General features: G+C 41.7%; 1 protein-coding gene across 1 annotated transcript in view; it reads right to left on the bottom strand.

Moving 5' to 3' along the window:
• SH3D19 (SH3 domain containing 19) overlaps positions 1-8,796 on the bottom strand; it is a 189,479-nt gene extending 180,683 nt beyond the window's left edge. Inside the window, exon 1 of the mRNA XM_058721173.1 lies at positions 8,422-8,796. Within this exon, the coding sequence (XP_058577156.1) occupies positions 8,422-8,533 (112 nt within the window). The 5' untranslated portion in view covers positions 8,534-8,796. The remainder of the gene's footprint in view (positions 1-8,421) is intronic.
• Between the last annotated feature and the right edge of the window lie 8,087 nt (positions 8,797-16,883).

Here is a 16,883-nt window from a genome sequence, read left to right as displayed (position 1 = left end):
CTCTCTCTCAAAAATAAATAAACATTAAAAAAAAATGAAGAAAAAAAAAGCATATAAGATCACCAACTTACCTCTGATTTGCTGAAATCACTGTGTAAAAGTCACTACAAGCCATGTTAAAATAAGTCTGTATGGGGCAAGGAAAGCCAAATGAGGAACCAGGCTCAATCTTGTAAAATTGGTATATTTCTAAAAGATGAATGAACCCCAAAGCAAAGCAACATAATCATTAGGTTATGAAATGGTGAAGATGCAGATTTACCTCCCTTTTCTCCACGAGCCCGAAACCCCTTAACTTCTCCCAAATAAAGAAAACTGCAGACACAGCTATGTGTCAGTATTTTACCAGTAATAACAAAGTATACATAAATAAGCGCTAATAACTTTATAGGTATTTACTATGTGTGTACCCACGTTTTAAGGGTATTATCTATGGTAACTCATTTAATCCTCAAACCCTATGCAATAGGTTTTATTAATATTCCCAATTTACAAATAAAGAATGAAAGCACAGAGAGGTTAGGTAACTTGCCCAAGGTCACAGTGAGAGGTAAACTAAAAAATTAACTATAACAGTTTAGTTCTTTTGCTAAACTCCACTTGGTAGTCACCATGCACTACTTTATGTTCTTATTTATCTTCATTAAAGTGTATTAGCCTAGAAGACATGGATAAATTCCTAGAAACCTAAAACTTCCCAAAACTGAAGGAAGAAATAGAAATTCAAACAGAAAATTTGAATAGACTGATTACTAGCAATGAAATTAAATCAGTAATCAAAAAACTCCCAACAAACAAAAGTCCAGGACCAGATGGTTTCCCAAGAGAATTCTACCAAACATTTAAAGAGGAGTTAACACCTATTCTTCTCAAACTATCCCAAAAAACAGAAGAGGAAGGAAAACCTCCAGATTCATTCTGTGAGACCAGCATTACCCTGATACCAAAATCAGACAAAGACACTACAAAAAAAAAAAAAAAAAAAAAAATAACTACAAGCCAATATCTCTAATGAACATAGATGTAAAAATCCTCAACAAAATATTAGCAAACCAAATCTAACAATAAATTAAAAAATATCATTCACCATGATCAGGTGGGATTTATTCCTGGGATGCAAGGGTGGTTCAACATTCACAAATCAATCAATATGATACATCAACAAGAGAAAAGATAAAAATCACATAATCATTGGCGTGCCTGGGTGGCTCAGTCAGTTAAGCGGCCGACTTCGGCTCAGGTCATGATCTTGCGGTCCATGAGTTTGAGCCCCGCATCGGGCTCTGTGCTGACAGCTCAGAGCCTGGAGCCTGTTCCAGATTCTGTGTCTCCTTCTCTCTGACCCTCCCCCGTTCATGCTCTGTCTCTTTCTGTCCCAAAAATAAATAAAACATTAAAAAAAATTTTTTTAATCATATTATCATTTCAATAGATGCAGAAAAAACATTTGACAAAGTACAACATCCATTCTTGATAAAAACCCTCAACAAAGTAGGGATAGAGGGAATATACCTCAACATAATAAAGCCCATATTATGAAAAATCCACAGCTAACATCATACTCAATGGGGAAAAACAGAGCTTTTTCCTTAGTATCGGGAACAAGATAAGGATGTCCACTCTCCACTTTTATTCAACATAGTGCTAGAAGTCCAAGCCACAGCAATCAGACAAGAAGAAATAAGGCTTCCAAATTGGTAAGGAAGAAGTAAAACTGTTTGCAAATGACATAATGCTATACATATAGAAAACCCTAAAGACTCCACCCAAAAACAACTAGAACTGATAAATAAATTCAGTAAGGTTGCAAGTTACAAAATCAACATACAGAAAGGGCACCTGGTGGTGCTCAGTCGGTTAAGTGTCCGACTTCGGCTCAGGTCATGATCTCCTGGTTCAATTCCTGAGCTTGAGCCCTGCATCCGGCTCTGTCCTGATAGCTCACAGCCTGGAGCCTGCTTCAATTGTGTGTTTCCCTCTCTCTCTGCCCCTCCATCACTCATGTGCACATGCACGCTCTCTCTCAAAAAATGAACATTAAAAAAAAATCAATATACAGGAATCTGTTGCGTTTCTGCACACTAATAATGAAACCGAAGAAAGAGAAATTAAGAAAACATTCCTATTAACAATTACACCAAAAATAATAAAATATCTAGGAATAAACTTAAACGAAAGAGGTGAAGAACCTGTACTCTAAAAACTATAAAACACTGATGAAAGAAATTGAAGATGACACAAACAAATGGAAAGTTATTCCATGCTCACAGACTGGAAGAACAAACATTGTTAAAATTTCCATAGTACCCAAAGCAATCTACAGAATTTTAATGCAATCCCTATCAAAATACCAAGAGCACTTTTCACAGAACTAAAACAAATAATCCTAAAATTTGTATGGATGCACCAAAAACCCAAATAACCAAAGCAATCTTGAAAAAGAAAAATGAGGGGCACCTGGGTGTCTCAGTCAGTTAAGGGTCTGACTTTTGGTATCGGTTCAGGTCATGATCTCACACTTCATGAGATTGAGCCCCACATCGAGCCTGCTTGGGATTCTCTCTCCTTCTCTCTCTGTCCCTTCCCCACTTGTACTCTTTCTCTCTCAAAATAAGTACATAAACTTAAAAAGGAAAAGAAAAAGGAAAACAAAACTGGAGGTACCACAATCCCAGATTTCAAGATACACTCCAAAGCTATAGTAATCAAAACAGTATGGTACTGGCACAAAAAAAAGACACATGGCTCAATGGAACAGAATAGAGAGCTCAAGTATAAATCCATGATTATATGGTCAATTAATCTACAACAAAAGAGGGAAGAATATGCAGTCTGTTCAACAAATGGTCTTGGGAAAACTGGACAGCTATATGCAAAACAGTGAAACTAGACCACTTTCTTATACACAAAAATTAACTCAAAATGTATTAAAGACCTAAATGTGAGATCTGAAATCATAAAAATCCTAGAAGAGAGCACAGGCACTAATTTCTCCAACATTGGCTACAGCATCATTTTTTTAGATATGCCTCCTAAATAAGGGAAACAAAAGCAAAAAAAATAAAACACAAAAAACAAACCCCAAAACTACTGGGACTACAACAAAATAAAAAGTTTCTGCACAGCAGAACAACAAAATTAAAAGGCAACCCACTGAATGGAAGAAGATATTTGCAAATGACACATCTGACAAAGGGTTAGGATTCAAAATATATAAAGAATTTATACAACTCAACACCAAAAACACAAATAACCCAATTAAAAATGTGCAGAAGACATGAACCAGACATTCTCCAAAGAAGACATACAGATGGCCAACAGACACTTGAAAAGATGCTCAACATCACTAAATATCAAGGAAATGCAAATCTAAACCACAATGAGCGATCACCTCACACCTGTCAGAATGACTAAAATCAACAGCACAAGATTGTTGTGTTGGTGAGGATGTAGAGAAAAAGGAATCCTCTTGCACTGTTGGTGGGAATGCAAACTGATGGGAGTCACTGTGGAAAACAGTCTGGAAGTTCCTTAAAAAATTAAAAATTGAACAACCATAATATTCAGTAATTCCACTACAGGGTATTTACCCAAAGAATATCAAAACACTAATTTGAAAAGATAAATGCACCCTTATGTTTATTACAGCATTAGTTACAAAAGCCAAATTATGGAAGCAACCATCAAGTGCCCATTGATAGACGAATGGATAAGAAGATGTGGTATATAAACACAATAGAATTTTGTGTCATAAAAAAAGAAAGAAATCTTGCCATTTGCAACAAGATGGGTAGATCTAGAGACTACAATGCTAAAGGATATAAGTCAAAGAAAGACATATACATATGATTTCACTCATGTGTGGAATTTAAGAAACAAAACACAGGAACAAAGAAGAGACAAACAAACAAAACAGACTCTTAAATATAGAGAACAAAATACAGAGAACAAACTGGTGGTTACCACAGGGGAGATGGGTGGAGGGTGGTGAAACAGACGAAGGGGATTAAGAGTACACTTATCTTGATGAGCATGGAGTAATGTATAGAATTGCTGAATCACTATATTGTACCCCTGAAACTAATATAACACTACATTAATTATGCTGGAATTTTCAAAAAATAAAGTATCAGCTTTACCTTCCCCAATTCTATGACACGTCCTTTTAAAGCAGGGAGCCTATTTTATAAATGTTTGTATTCCGTGTATTTTCTACACCGTTTTGCACATATTATACTGATGGTGATAACTACACAGGTCTTCTCAAAGAACTTGGTGAATACAGGATTTTTTTTGTTTAATTTTTTGAGAGAGAGAGAGAGAGAGAGAGAGAGAGAAAGCATGCACGCGAGCCGGGGAGTGGGGCAGAGGGAAAGAGAAAGAATCTTTTTTTTTTTTGAAAGAATCTAAAGCAGGGTGCACGTTCAGTGTGGAGCCCAATGCGGGGCTTGATCCCACAACCCTGGGATCAAGACCTGAGCCAAAATCAAGAGTCCTATGCTCAACAGACTGAGCCACCCAGACACCCCATGAATGCAGAATTTTTAAACAACATGTAAATGTAGCCAGTTTCCGTGGGACTTAAAATAAATTTCTTTTTAATTTTCTTTTTTAATATTTATTCTTGAGAGAGAGAGAGAGCAGGAGCAGGGTAGAGAGAGGGGGGGAGACACAGAATCTGAAGCAGACTCCATGCTCCCAGCTGTCAGCACAGAGCCCAACCCAGGGCTCGAACTCTAGAACTTCGAGATCATGACCTGACCTGAAGTCAGAGGCTTAACCAACTGAGCCACTGAGGCGCCCCAGTTTCCTTTTTTTTTTTTTTAAAGGTTTATTTATTTATTTTTATTTTTTGAGAGAGACAGCAAGAGTGAGTGAGGGAGAAGCAGAGAGAAAAGGAGACAGAGGATCCCAAGTGGGCTCTGTGCTGACAGTTAGCAAGCCCGACTTGGGGCTTGAACTCACGAACTTTGGGATCATGACCTAAGCCAAAGCGGGAGGCTTAACTGAGTCACCCAGATGCCCCAATCCTGCCAGAGTTTATCATAAAGACATCAACATATGGAAAGAATAAATATATTTAGTATTTATTAAACCCTACTAAATTCCTACCACTCTTCCTGGTGATTAGGGGAGGTCAACGAATTTTGCATTCTCTGCCCTTTTGAGAAACAATATAAAAATGCTGGAGGTCAGCCGGAGGGTCTCAGACCCATTTGAGAGTCTGAAGAAAGCTTTAAGACTTTTAGGAAATGCAGGAGATTAGGAGAATATCTTCATGACCTTGGGGTAGAGAAAGCATTCTTAACCAAGGGTGACAGAGAGGGAAGAAGGCTACTAACAGTTAAGAGAAAGATTCATAAATACATCTGCATTAAAATTAAAAAATACATTCCAGGGGCGCCTGGGTGGCGCAGTCGGTTAAGCGTCCGACTTCAGCCAGGTCACGATCTCGCGGTCCGTGAGTTCGAGCCCCGCGTCAGGCTCTGGGCCGATGGCTCGGAGCCTGGAGCCTGTTTCCGATTCTGTGTCTCTCTCTCTGCCCCTCCCCCGTTCATGCTCTGTCTCTCTCTGTCCCAAAAATAAAATTAAAAACGTTGAAAAAAAAATTTAAAAAAATAAAAAAAAAATACATTCCACATCAAAAGAAAGTATAATGAAAACTTTAAAAATAAGCTGCAGAGTGGAAGAAGACACTTGCAACACATGCAACAAACAAAAGTTGAGATTCCTGAGTCAGAACTCCAACAAATCAATAAAAATGACAGACAAAAACCAGGATATATTTATGCAGTGAAAATAAACTACAAGTGCACATAACAATATGAATAAATCTCACAAACAGTATTGAGTGAAAAGAGTGTAACACTAAAGAATACATATCGGATGGCTCCACTCATATGCAGGGTTTTTGTTTTTTTTTTTTCAATGTTTGTTTATTTTTTGAGAGAGACAGAGCACAAGCAGGGAAGGGGCAGAGAAAGAGGGAGACACAGAATCCAAAGCAGGCTCCAGGCTCTGAGCTGTCAGCACAGAGCCCGACCCGGGGCTTGAACTCACAAACCCAGGAAATCATGACCTGAGAGGAAGTCGGAGCCACCCAAGCGCCCCATTAGTCATATGAAGTTTTAAAATAAGTAAACCAACATTGTATAGAAATACATATGTGTATGTATATGCATACAGGTAAGACCATACAGAAAAGCAAGGAAACAATAATCGCAAAAGTCAAAATTTAAGTTCGTTCCCTCAAGGGGAAGGAAGGGACCAGGACGGATCAGATCTGCTTCTAAGGAACTGACAATATTCTATTTCTTGACTTGGGCACAGGTTACAGGAGTTTCACTTTATAATTTACAGGTTTTATATGCTCTTCTGAATGTACATTGCAAAAGTAAATAAACACACCTTCACAACCACACCTAAGTTTAACAGGGAAAGAAGTTCACAGACTCCCTTAAGTCCATAAACCCCAAATGTATGGTGTCAAGTTATGTGAGATCAAAGAAAAAATCTAGATTGTAAAATGGTGGGGGAGGGAGGAAGTCTGAGAACTGGAGAGGTGAAAGATTAGAAAGACAGATGTTAAGCAGAAGAAACATTAAACTTCTGGGTCAGTTCACACTCTCACTTGGATAGAGAACAATATCTAGCACAACTGTAACTAACAAATGCCCAAGCTTGGTAAGGAATGCGATGGTGTCTGAAAAACACAGTTAACTAATGAGGGGAAAGAGGAGGACAGCCTCTAAAGAAATGTGAACTACTAAATAATGTATCCGGAAAAAAGAAGACCAAATGTTGCAAGTTTAACCCTCTGCCCACTCTATAATCTGTCCTTCACCCCTTAATGGAGTCAAGGCATATTACGTGGTTAGAAACTGCAAACACCAATTTCTGAGTGAAAGCGTAGCAAAGTATTAACCACAGAATCTAGAAAAGCTTCTGCCAGCCTTGGAATAAATACACATATTGCAACTAAATGATGAACACATATCTGGAGCATATCTAGTCTGACCTCCAACATCCTTTACAGCTCTTCACAATACAGTCCATTTTGAGACAAAGTGAAGCGTTTTGGTGAAGGAAGTAGTAGGAATCGAAGGCAGCCTATGCTGTTTAAATCAGCAATACAACAGAGGTACATCTTTGTAAAGTTTTTTCACTGTATTCTCGCAAGAAATATTAATTCATATCCAGCAATTACCCATTATTTCATTAGTCTGGATTATACTAAACAAAACTATTATTTTCAAAACTGGTATTTATGCATAAAATCAAATGCCTTATTTTGATGGAAAATCCTAGTGATGGGCATAAAGAATTATTTTTAAGGTTCCAAGCTCCTACCAAGAGCATCAAATTGACAATTTATGTTCCATCAAATTCTCTCCTTTCACCCCTTCTATCCCTCATTGTTTCCCCACAGACCTGTTATCTTCTAATTCTCCAACTTTCAGGCTAAGGGAGCCACACAGAAAAGCTTCCCCATGACTTGGTGGAATGTTTACTAGGTTCCAATTTCCAAAGAGGCTTTAATGAATCGTTCTCACCTGAATCCTTCTCACTTCTCTATCTCCCTCTTGTTGTCAGCTCCCTAGGATTGTTGTCACTCTAGTTTGTAGATACATGGCTTATCCAGTTGAAACCAAAGGCCAAAGAACTTCCTCTCCACTATGTTTGACTGAAAAACTGCCCCAGGAAGAGGGAAGGGGTGTGGATCCACACTTATTCACTCCTCCACTTAAGTTCCAAACTATCGATCCGAGCCGCCTTCGTGCACCCAAAAAACATTTTAAAAACCCACAAAAGTAACTGTAGACTCAGCAATGAGTCTCAGTCCAAATGAACTGCCTTTTGGCAGGCTACCTCCTGGACTGGTTGGGGGCTCACCTAAAAACTCAAAAGCAAGTGCTATAGAGATTATGGTGAGCTCGGGCGGTGGGGGGTAGGGAATAATCAAAGGTCCGAAGTTCAGGAGACAGGAAACCAGCCCTGACTATCAGCACGTGGTTCGACCAGGTAGCCGCAGCGCAGGCAAACCCGACGGGAGGGGTGTCGTCCCCCGAGACTGCCAGACCCAGAGAATTCTTCGCCGGCTTCTGACTCATCTAGAGATAAGTAATCACCCGGGCCCAAATCAGGAGCTCCTGATTTACTGCGTACGAAACACCTGTAGTTTCGGCTCCGGGACCACTAGCAGGTAGAGAGACCAGTTTGAATTTCCTCGGGCTCGGCCCGCAAGTGAGGATGAGGATGGAAAAGCCACTCTACTCTCCCTGCGTCTCGCCGCGCAGTTAAAGGAGCCCACCCCAACCGGGCGGGTGAGGAAGCCGCCGCAGTCCCGGGCAGGACCTGCGCGGCCCCGGGGCGCCCGTCACCCCCTCCTCCGCGCCCCCTCGCGCTCCCCGCGCCCCTCACCTGCGGCCGAGTGGCCGGACAGCGCACGGCCCCGGGCGCGGCGCGGGCCCCCGAGCTCGCGGCGCTCGCGCAGCTCTTCCTCCTCGTCCTCCCGCCGCCGGCCCTCAGCCATGGACGAGGCGCGGAGACGCAGCCCCGGAACGGCGAGCGAGCCGTGGGCCTTGGTGCTGGGTCCGCGAGCACCCGGCGCTGCACGCCAGCGCCCTCGGGCCCCGGGGGAGGCGGCGGCGGCGGCTACCACCTCTGCGGACTCCACCTGCAGCCCGCGGGGGAGCGGCCGAGCTCGGGCCGGTTTCCCCGCCTCCTCGCGGCGCACCGGCGGCCTCCTTCTCCCAGCTTTCTCTCTCCCACTCTCTTCCCCCTTCTTCCTTCCCTTCCCCGCCCCGCAGAGTTGGAGCCGGGATGGGGCGGGTTGTGTCCGGGCCTCGCCTCCTCGGGGAGGGGTTACCGCCTCTGGGACCGCCCCATAGCCACACGCTTGGAACCGCCTGCTCGACCAAAACAAACGTGTACAAAATACATAAATGGGATAGGAAGGGGAAAAGAGGAGGTGCCGTGGCCTCTTCCTGCCCTTTCACAAGATCCTGGTGTCAACAGGAAACCCATTTGCTAGACACTTAAACAAAGTAGGGGGAGGGGGAGGGGAAGGAGGGGGAGGAAGAAGAAGAGGAAGAAGAAGAAGAAGAAGAAGAAGAAGAAGAACAACAACAACAACAACAACAACAACAACAACAACAACAACAACAACAGAAGAAGAACCTTCCCGGGGCTGGACGTGGAGAGACCGGTCCGCTGGGAGCCCTGAACTCGGGAACAAACTTGAGAGTTTGCTCAAGCCTATGAGCTGCACGCTTTTTTCTTTTCCTCTCTTTTCACCTTTTTAAATGGAGCCTCTCCAGAACACAGAGGATTTTTAGGGCAGTGAAATGATTTGGTATGATATTGTAATGGTGAATACATATCAATATATTTGTCCAAACTCATACGTGTGCAACACCCAGTGAATCCCGATGTAAACCGTGGGCTTTGGGTGATTATGATGTGTCAGTGTAGGTTCCTCAATTGTAACAAATGGATCTCTCTCTGGGGATGTTGATGATGAGGGAGGCTGTGCCTAGGGGAGTGAAATCTCAGTCTTCAGCTCAATTTTGCTATAAACCTAAAACTGCTCTAAAATATGGAGCCTAATTTAAAAAGAGATTTTTTTTTTTAATCCCAGCCTCACTGGATTCTAGTTATCTTAAGAGTTGGGAAGTGACCACAATCCCTGGAAGAAAATGGCTTAAGAGCCATGTACCTGATTATTTGTTGGGAGGTGATTTGGTAAGGTGTCAGGAGCACTGGTGCTGGAGTCAGAAACTAATTTGAAGCACTTAGCTGCCAGACCTACCCCTGTGAACGTTTTTCAAAGATGAAAAGAACTGTGTAAGAAACGTATTGTGTGTATCTCTGTATAGTACACATCTTAGGTTCAGGACTTGCACGTACACACAGTTTCAAAGAGAGGGGCAGATCCTGGAATCTCAGAAAAAGAAACCCAAGCGACAAGCAGGTACATTGCCTCGACATGAACTGGTAGGAAACTCCCTGGTGGAATAAACAGGGCTTTATCTCCAGCCTCTTGCTCTATTTCTGAGAGATTGTGAGAGTTTGTGATGTTCAGCATGTGAGAGAGAAAAAGAAAGGGAGAAAAGGGTCACTGAAAATAGAATTGCTTGCCATAGCTGAGCGCTGTCTCTTTGCCTTTTCAATAGTAGTTGCTACTGCCTGAGAAAATCTTTCTGCTTTTAGGCTGATAAGAACCACAATCGATTTTGTGGAATTGAGGTCAAATCCACAAGTAAAAATTTTATTATTGCATAAGCAGTTAAATAAGTAGACATCTTGAGAATTTGAAATTAAACTAGGAAAAACATTTTTCTGGGCCTGTCGGGTTGTTGTCAGTGTTTGGGTTCACTTTGAGTGAAAGCCTACTTCTCACTTACCTTCAAGGATTAAGAATCACTTGGAGGCCCCTACTCTGACACAATACAGCTTCACTAAGCTGTTGGGAGTCAGTCTCTGATGTGACTCAGATTCTTAGTTTGAAAAGGCCTGAATGTGTTCTGGATCTCCCATCCAATCAGAGCCTTAGGAACCCACATCCTTCTTTCAGAGTGCACTTGACACTCTGTGAGCAAACATTTATGAGAGCCAGCATGTGCCAAATACCACACTAAGTGCTGTGGGGAGACTCAAAAGAGGGAAAGAAATATTTACTTTCAGGCCCTATGGTAAGTTTTTTCATACAGGTGTTGTCATTTTATTTATTTTTATTTTTTAACATAAAATTTACTCTCTTAACCATTTTTTTAATGTTTATTTATTTTTGAGAGAGACAGAGTGTGAGTGGGGGAGGGGCAGAGAGAGAGGGAGACACAGAATCTGAAGCAGGCTCCAGGCTCTGAGCCATCAGCACAGAGCCCCACCGGGGCTAGAACTCACAAGCTGTGAGATCATGACCTGAGCCGAAAGTCGGCCACCCAACCGACTGAGCCACCCAAGTACCCCTTAACCATTTTTTTAGAATAGGCTCCATGCTCAACATGGGGCCAAACTCATGACCCTGAGATGGAGAAATCACATGCTCCACCAACTGAGCCAGCCAAGCACCCAGGTTTTCTCATTTTAAATGAACAAAACATATTCCTTATTCCCCAATGACAGATAAAGATTCATCCAGTTGACTACAAAACAAGGCAAAATTTGGTAAATTCTATAGTAAAGATATGACCTGAGATAAGGGTGCCAAGGTAATTCAACGGAAAAGAATTATATTACAACGGAAAGGAAATATATTCTTATATTCAGAATATATAAAGAACTAGGGGTACCTAGGTAGTTCAGTCAGTTAAGCATCTGACTTCAGCTCAGGTCATGATCTTGGGGTTCATGGGTTCAAACCCTGCATCAGGCTCTGTGCTGACAGCTCAGAGCCTGGAGCCTGCTTCGATTCTGTGTCTCCCTCTCTCTGCCCCTCCCCCATTCACACCTCCCTCCCTCCCTCCCTCTCTCTCTCTCTCTCTCTCTCTCTCTCTCAAAAATAAATAAACATTGGGGCGCCTGGGTGGCTCAGTTGGTTAAGCGGCCGACTTCGGCTCAGGTCATGATCTCGCGGTCCGTGAGTTCGAGCCCCGCGTCGGGCTCTGTGCTGACAGCTCAGAGCCTGGAGCCTGTTTCAGATTCTGTGTCTCCCTCTCTCTGACCCTCCCCGTTCATGCTCTGTCCCTGTCTCAAAAATAAATAAACGTTTAAAAAAAATCATTTGAAAATAAATAAACATTTAAAAAAAAGAATATATAAAGAACTTACAACTCAAACATTTTTTAAAAATTAGCTCAATTTAAAGATGGATATACTCCAAAGAAGATACACAAATGGCCAATAATAACATGAAAGATGTTCAACATCAATAGTAATTAGGGAATTGTAAGTCAAAACCTTGATGAAACATTACTTCACACCTCCTAGGATGGCTAAGATAAAAATATAGATAATAATAAGTGTTGATAAGAATGTGGAGATATTACAACCCTCATACATAGGTGGCAGGAATGTAAAATGGTGCAGCCACTTTGGAAAACAAATTGGCAGTTCCTCAAAAAGTTAAACATAGAGTTACCTTTTTTTAAGTGTTTATTTACCTTTGAGAGAGAGAGAGAGAGAGAGAGAAAATGTGTGTGCGCTCGTGCATGTGAGGGAGGAGGAGAGAGAGGGAGACAGAGGCTCTCTGCCGACAGCAGACAGCCCAATGTGTAGCTTGAACTCACAAACCACGAGATTATGACCTGAGCCAAAGTCAGATGCTTAACCGACTGAGCTGCCCAGGTGCCCCTAGGGCTACCACTTAATGCGGCAATTCTACTTGTAGGTATATGCCCCAAAGAAATGAAAACACATCCATACAAAATATTGTTCATGAATGCTCATAGTGGCGTTCTTCATAATAGCCCAAAAGTGAATACAACTAAATGTTCATCAATTAGTGAATGGACAAAGAAAATGTGGAATATCCATACAATGCAATATTATTTAGCCATAAAAATGAATGAAGTACTGCTACATGCTACAACATGGATGAACCTCGAAAACATTGTGCTAGGTTAAAGAAGACAGAGACAAAAGACTGCTGTCATGTATTATTCTGTTTACATGAAATGTCCACAGTAGGTTAAGCCATAGAGACAGAAAGTAGATCAGAGCTTCGAGGGCAGAGGAGAAAGGAGAGTTGTAGCTAATAGGTACAGGATTTCTTTTTGAGGTCAGGATAATACCATAAAATCAGATAGTGGCAATCGTTGCACAACTCTGTGAATGTACTAAGGGATAAATTTTATGATATGTAAATTTTATGTCAATAAGGCTGTTATTTAAATGTCTATGTATAAATATAAATATATATATATATATCACCATAAAAGCACAGAAAATAAGGACAGGTGAGAGCACTGCACTCTGAAGTCATCATTTTAAAGTAGAGAAACCAGATGGGAGTTACAAGTAATAACAATTTAATCATATAAAAGAAAACCAAAGGCGTGGCCAGCTAGCAACTAAATAAACATGCCGAAACAGTCTACTCACCCAAGTGACACAAGAGCCAAACCCATAGAGGGAAAATGTTAAGAAACTTGGAATGCAAATTTACAGACTAAGAGAACACGATTCACCATCAAAGCTTTAAGGTATTAATTTTTTTTTTTTTGTAAAAGGTATTGAAAAAGAGCCCCGATTATAAAGGAAATGTTCTTTCCTTCTCACTTTAGATATATAGCCTGTAACAAAACGGTGTATTGAATAGAATGCTACCAAAAAGTAAGAATATACTATATCAGGGGCGCCTGGGTGGCGCAGTCGGTTAAGCGTCCGACTTCAGCCAGGTCACGATCTCGCGGTCTGTGAGTTCGAGCCCCGCGTCGGGCTCTGGGCTGATGGCTCGGAGCCTGGAGCCTGTTTCCGATTCTGTGTCTCCCTCTCTCTCTGCCCCTCCCCCGTTCATGCTCTGTCTCTCTCTGTCCCCCCAAAAAAAAAAGAATATACTATATCAATACATATGTAGCACAGTGCTTGGCCAATAGAAGACATAATAAATATTTGTTTAATGACTGAATGAACACCTTTTCATAATTCCTTTTTCCTGCTGAATCACCAGAAGGCATGAGTCTCAAGGCCTTTAACTTAAATAAAAAGTATTTGGAATTTAAAATTTATATCGGAAGACCTCAAAAAAGAAAAAGCAAGGATGGACAGAAGTATATAGTATCTTCAAAGTTTTGTTTCTTAAAATATCCGAACCAACTATGACAGAATTTTAAGATTCATTAAAGTAGGATGGTGATTTAATGAGTGTTAACTGGGGGTACCTGGGTGGCTCAGTCGGTTGAGTGAACGACTCATGATCTCTCGGTCCGTGAGTTCGAGCCCCGCGTCGAGCTCTGTGCTGACAGCTCAGAGCCTGGAGCCTGTTTCAGATTCTGTGTCTCCCTCTCTCTGACCCTCCCCATTCATGCTCTGTCTCTCTCTGTCTCAAAAATAAATAAACGTTAAAAAAAAAAATTTTTAGTGAGCGTTAACCGTATTCTCCACATTTTCTGTCTGTTTTTCATTATATTAAAAGAATTAAAAAGCAAAGTGTAGTAAACTGCGGTAGCTATAGTTTCTGTTTTCTAGTGCATTCTCCTAGTGATAGATAGCTTGTGGAAATGGCCCCATTTCTTTATGTGTCCCTCTTCCTATACTTTACAATGTGACTTTGTATCCCCTTCAGCAAGATGTGGTTCCCTATCCAATGAAGTTGGGCCGGCTTTCAGATATGCTCTGGCCAAAAGAATATGGCAAAAATGACAGTGTGTGACTTCCACGTCCTCAAGAGGCCCTGCTTGCTTCAGCTTGCTCTCTCGAGAGCCTTTTACCACCATGTGAGCAAGCCGAGGTGAGAGGACCAGGGAACGAGATGCTATGTGAGGGAAAGACCAGTTGTCCCAGTGGAAGCCACCTCAACCAGCCCATAGCCAACAACCCCCAAAGCTGAGACAGAAGCCAACTGCAACCGGCAGAGCTGCCTATCTGTGCACCAGCTGACTGCAGACACATAAGTGACCTCAGACCAAAACTTGCCCGGCTGGCCTGTAACCTCATAAGCAGTAAGACATGCTTAATGTTTCACGTTGCTGAGGTTTGGTGGTGGTTTGTCATGCAGCATGTGCTGACTTGGGATCCTCTGTAATCAGTCACTGAAATAGAATTGGAGGTGCAAGAAATTTATTTGAGAGGAACATCTGTGAAAAGGAGAAGGGAGACAAATACTGAACAAGGGGAACCACTACACAGACCTGACAAAGCCTCTGCTGGTCCAGTCATGTAAATGAACAGGCCCTTGCTCAGTCACTAGGTAAGGCTGCTTGGAAGCTGAGGCTGACACTGAAGAAGCTACCAACCAGAGGCTGTCAGCTTACCACTTCTTCATACGTGGGCAGCAAGAGCTTTCTGGAAGGGAGCAGCACCTCTCTGTGTCTGCCATGGTTCAATCCTTGTCCCATGCAAATCTACTTCTCCATCCACATGCAGGAGTAGCTCAGGTTAACCACCATCACTGCACTTGGTCTTAGGGCCTGCACTAGCTGTCCTAGCCTCTCTTCTCCACTATCCATTCTAGATCCCTCTATCCCTCGGCTACCACCTCTGTTGGTCTTGGTGGCTTACCAACTTTTCATGATCAGGTTGTCTTAGCCCCTAGGAATCATATCCTTCTCAGTCTGGGGTTGTTTCACTTGTCTGTTCACAATTACAGTTGACCAAAGGAGAACCAAAAAGATGACCAAGTGGGTCATCTGAGTTCCAAACATAAGCCTCTCTGTTCCCATTATGTAAATTCAGCCTTACCTCCCGGTGTTGATCGGAGTTAATTCTCCCTGCCACAATGGTCACTATTCTCACCTGCTGGTCTCTGGCCACAAGGGGCTCAAAGTGCCCAGATGATAGCCCTAGTTTGTAATTCAATTGGACCCTTGTTGTAGCCTCTGGTGAAAGCATGCCTTTAATGACAACCAGTACCTCTAAGCCTATAGAGCCCAAGAAGCATAACTCAGTAGATTATTGGGAGTGACGGTAAGTGAGGCCGCTCCTATTCCCACCCCCTCATTTCCAGACCCACATATTCTTCTGATTGGAGACATAGCACCACCAAAAGAAAGATCTCTGATATAATGTGTATACCACATTTTTGTGGGTTAATCCCCCTCTTCATAGGGTACAGCCTCCAACTTTGCACTTCAGCTATGGCTTTCTTCACGGGAATACATGTACATATGCCTCTATACATACATACACACATGCATACATATATATACATATATACATACATGCATACATGTATATATACACACATACATATACATATGTGTGTGTGTAAGTATGTATAAAACTAGAGTAAGAAGTGTAATATATAATAGCTTTTTAAAAAAAGTACTATTGCAGCCATCAAAAACAAATCCATAAAGCATGTGGGCATAAAATCCAAATCTCTCAAAGTCACATTCATGGAACAAGCGATTATTATTAGTCCCTCTCTTCAAATAAAAATGAAGCCTATATTGCAAAATCAAGACCAGGGCTCTCAGGAGCTGTAGCTTCAGGTTCAAAACATAATAAAATACATGAAAGTGTCAAAAATGAGAGTTCATTTCCTGACAGAAGGACATTTTTATTCAAATTCTTGACACATCTGAAAAAGAGAAATGTTAGTGGTTTATATACAGTGACCTAGAGCTTCTAATATCCTTTGGCCAAGTGAAATTGTAATCCTTTTCCTTCACCACTTCATTGTCTTTATTCCTGTCTACATTTTAACTTCTCAAAAATTGCTTCTTTCCTTCCTCCCTCCTTTCTTTCAGTTTGTCAATATCTTTCACTTTATTTTTCCTTGGCAATTTCTTTGGTTTTCTTAATTGCTGTGTGCCTCAGTTTCCTCCTCTGTAAAATAGGGACAATAATAATGGCTATCTCACAAGAGACTTGTGAGGATTAAAGTGAGTTAATATATTAGTTTGTTGAGGCTGCCATAATAAACTACCATAAACTGAGTGGCTTAGACAACAGAAATTTATTGTCTCACTGTTCTGGAGTCTAGAAGTCCAAGATGAATGTGTTGGGAGGGCTGAACCCTGTCTGAAGGTTCTAGGGAACTATCTATTCCAGGCATCTCCCCATGCTTCATGTAGTTCCTTGGCTTGTGGCTGTGTAACTCCAGTCTTTACATGGTGGTCTCCCTGTGTACATTGGGCACATATCTCTGTGTCCAATTTTCACCTTTTTTTTAGAGTTTATTTATTTATTTTTGAGGGAGAGAGAGACAGAGAGAGAGAGAGAGAGACAGAGCATGAGCAAGGGAGGGGCAGAGAGAGAAAGGGAGACGTAGAATCCGA

This window comes from Neofelis nebulosa, chromosome 3, assembly GCF_028018385.1.
Source record: "Neofelis nebulosa isolate mNeoNeb1 chromosome 3, mNeoNeb1.pri, whole genome shotgun sequence".
Classification (NCBI taxonomy): domain Eukaryota; kingdom Metazoa; phylum Chordata; class Mammalia; order Carnivora; family Felidae; genus Neofelis; species Neofelis nebulosa.
The sequence above is the reverse complement of the archived record's forward strand: the minus strand, read 5'-3'. Positions and strand labels throughout refer to the sequence as shown.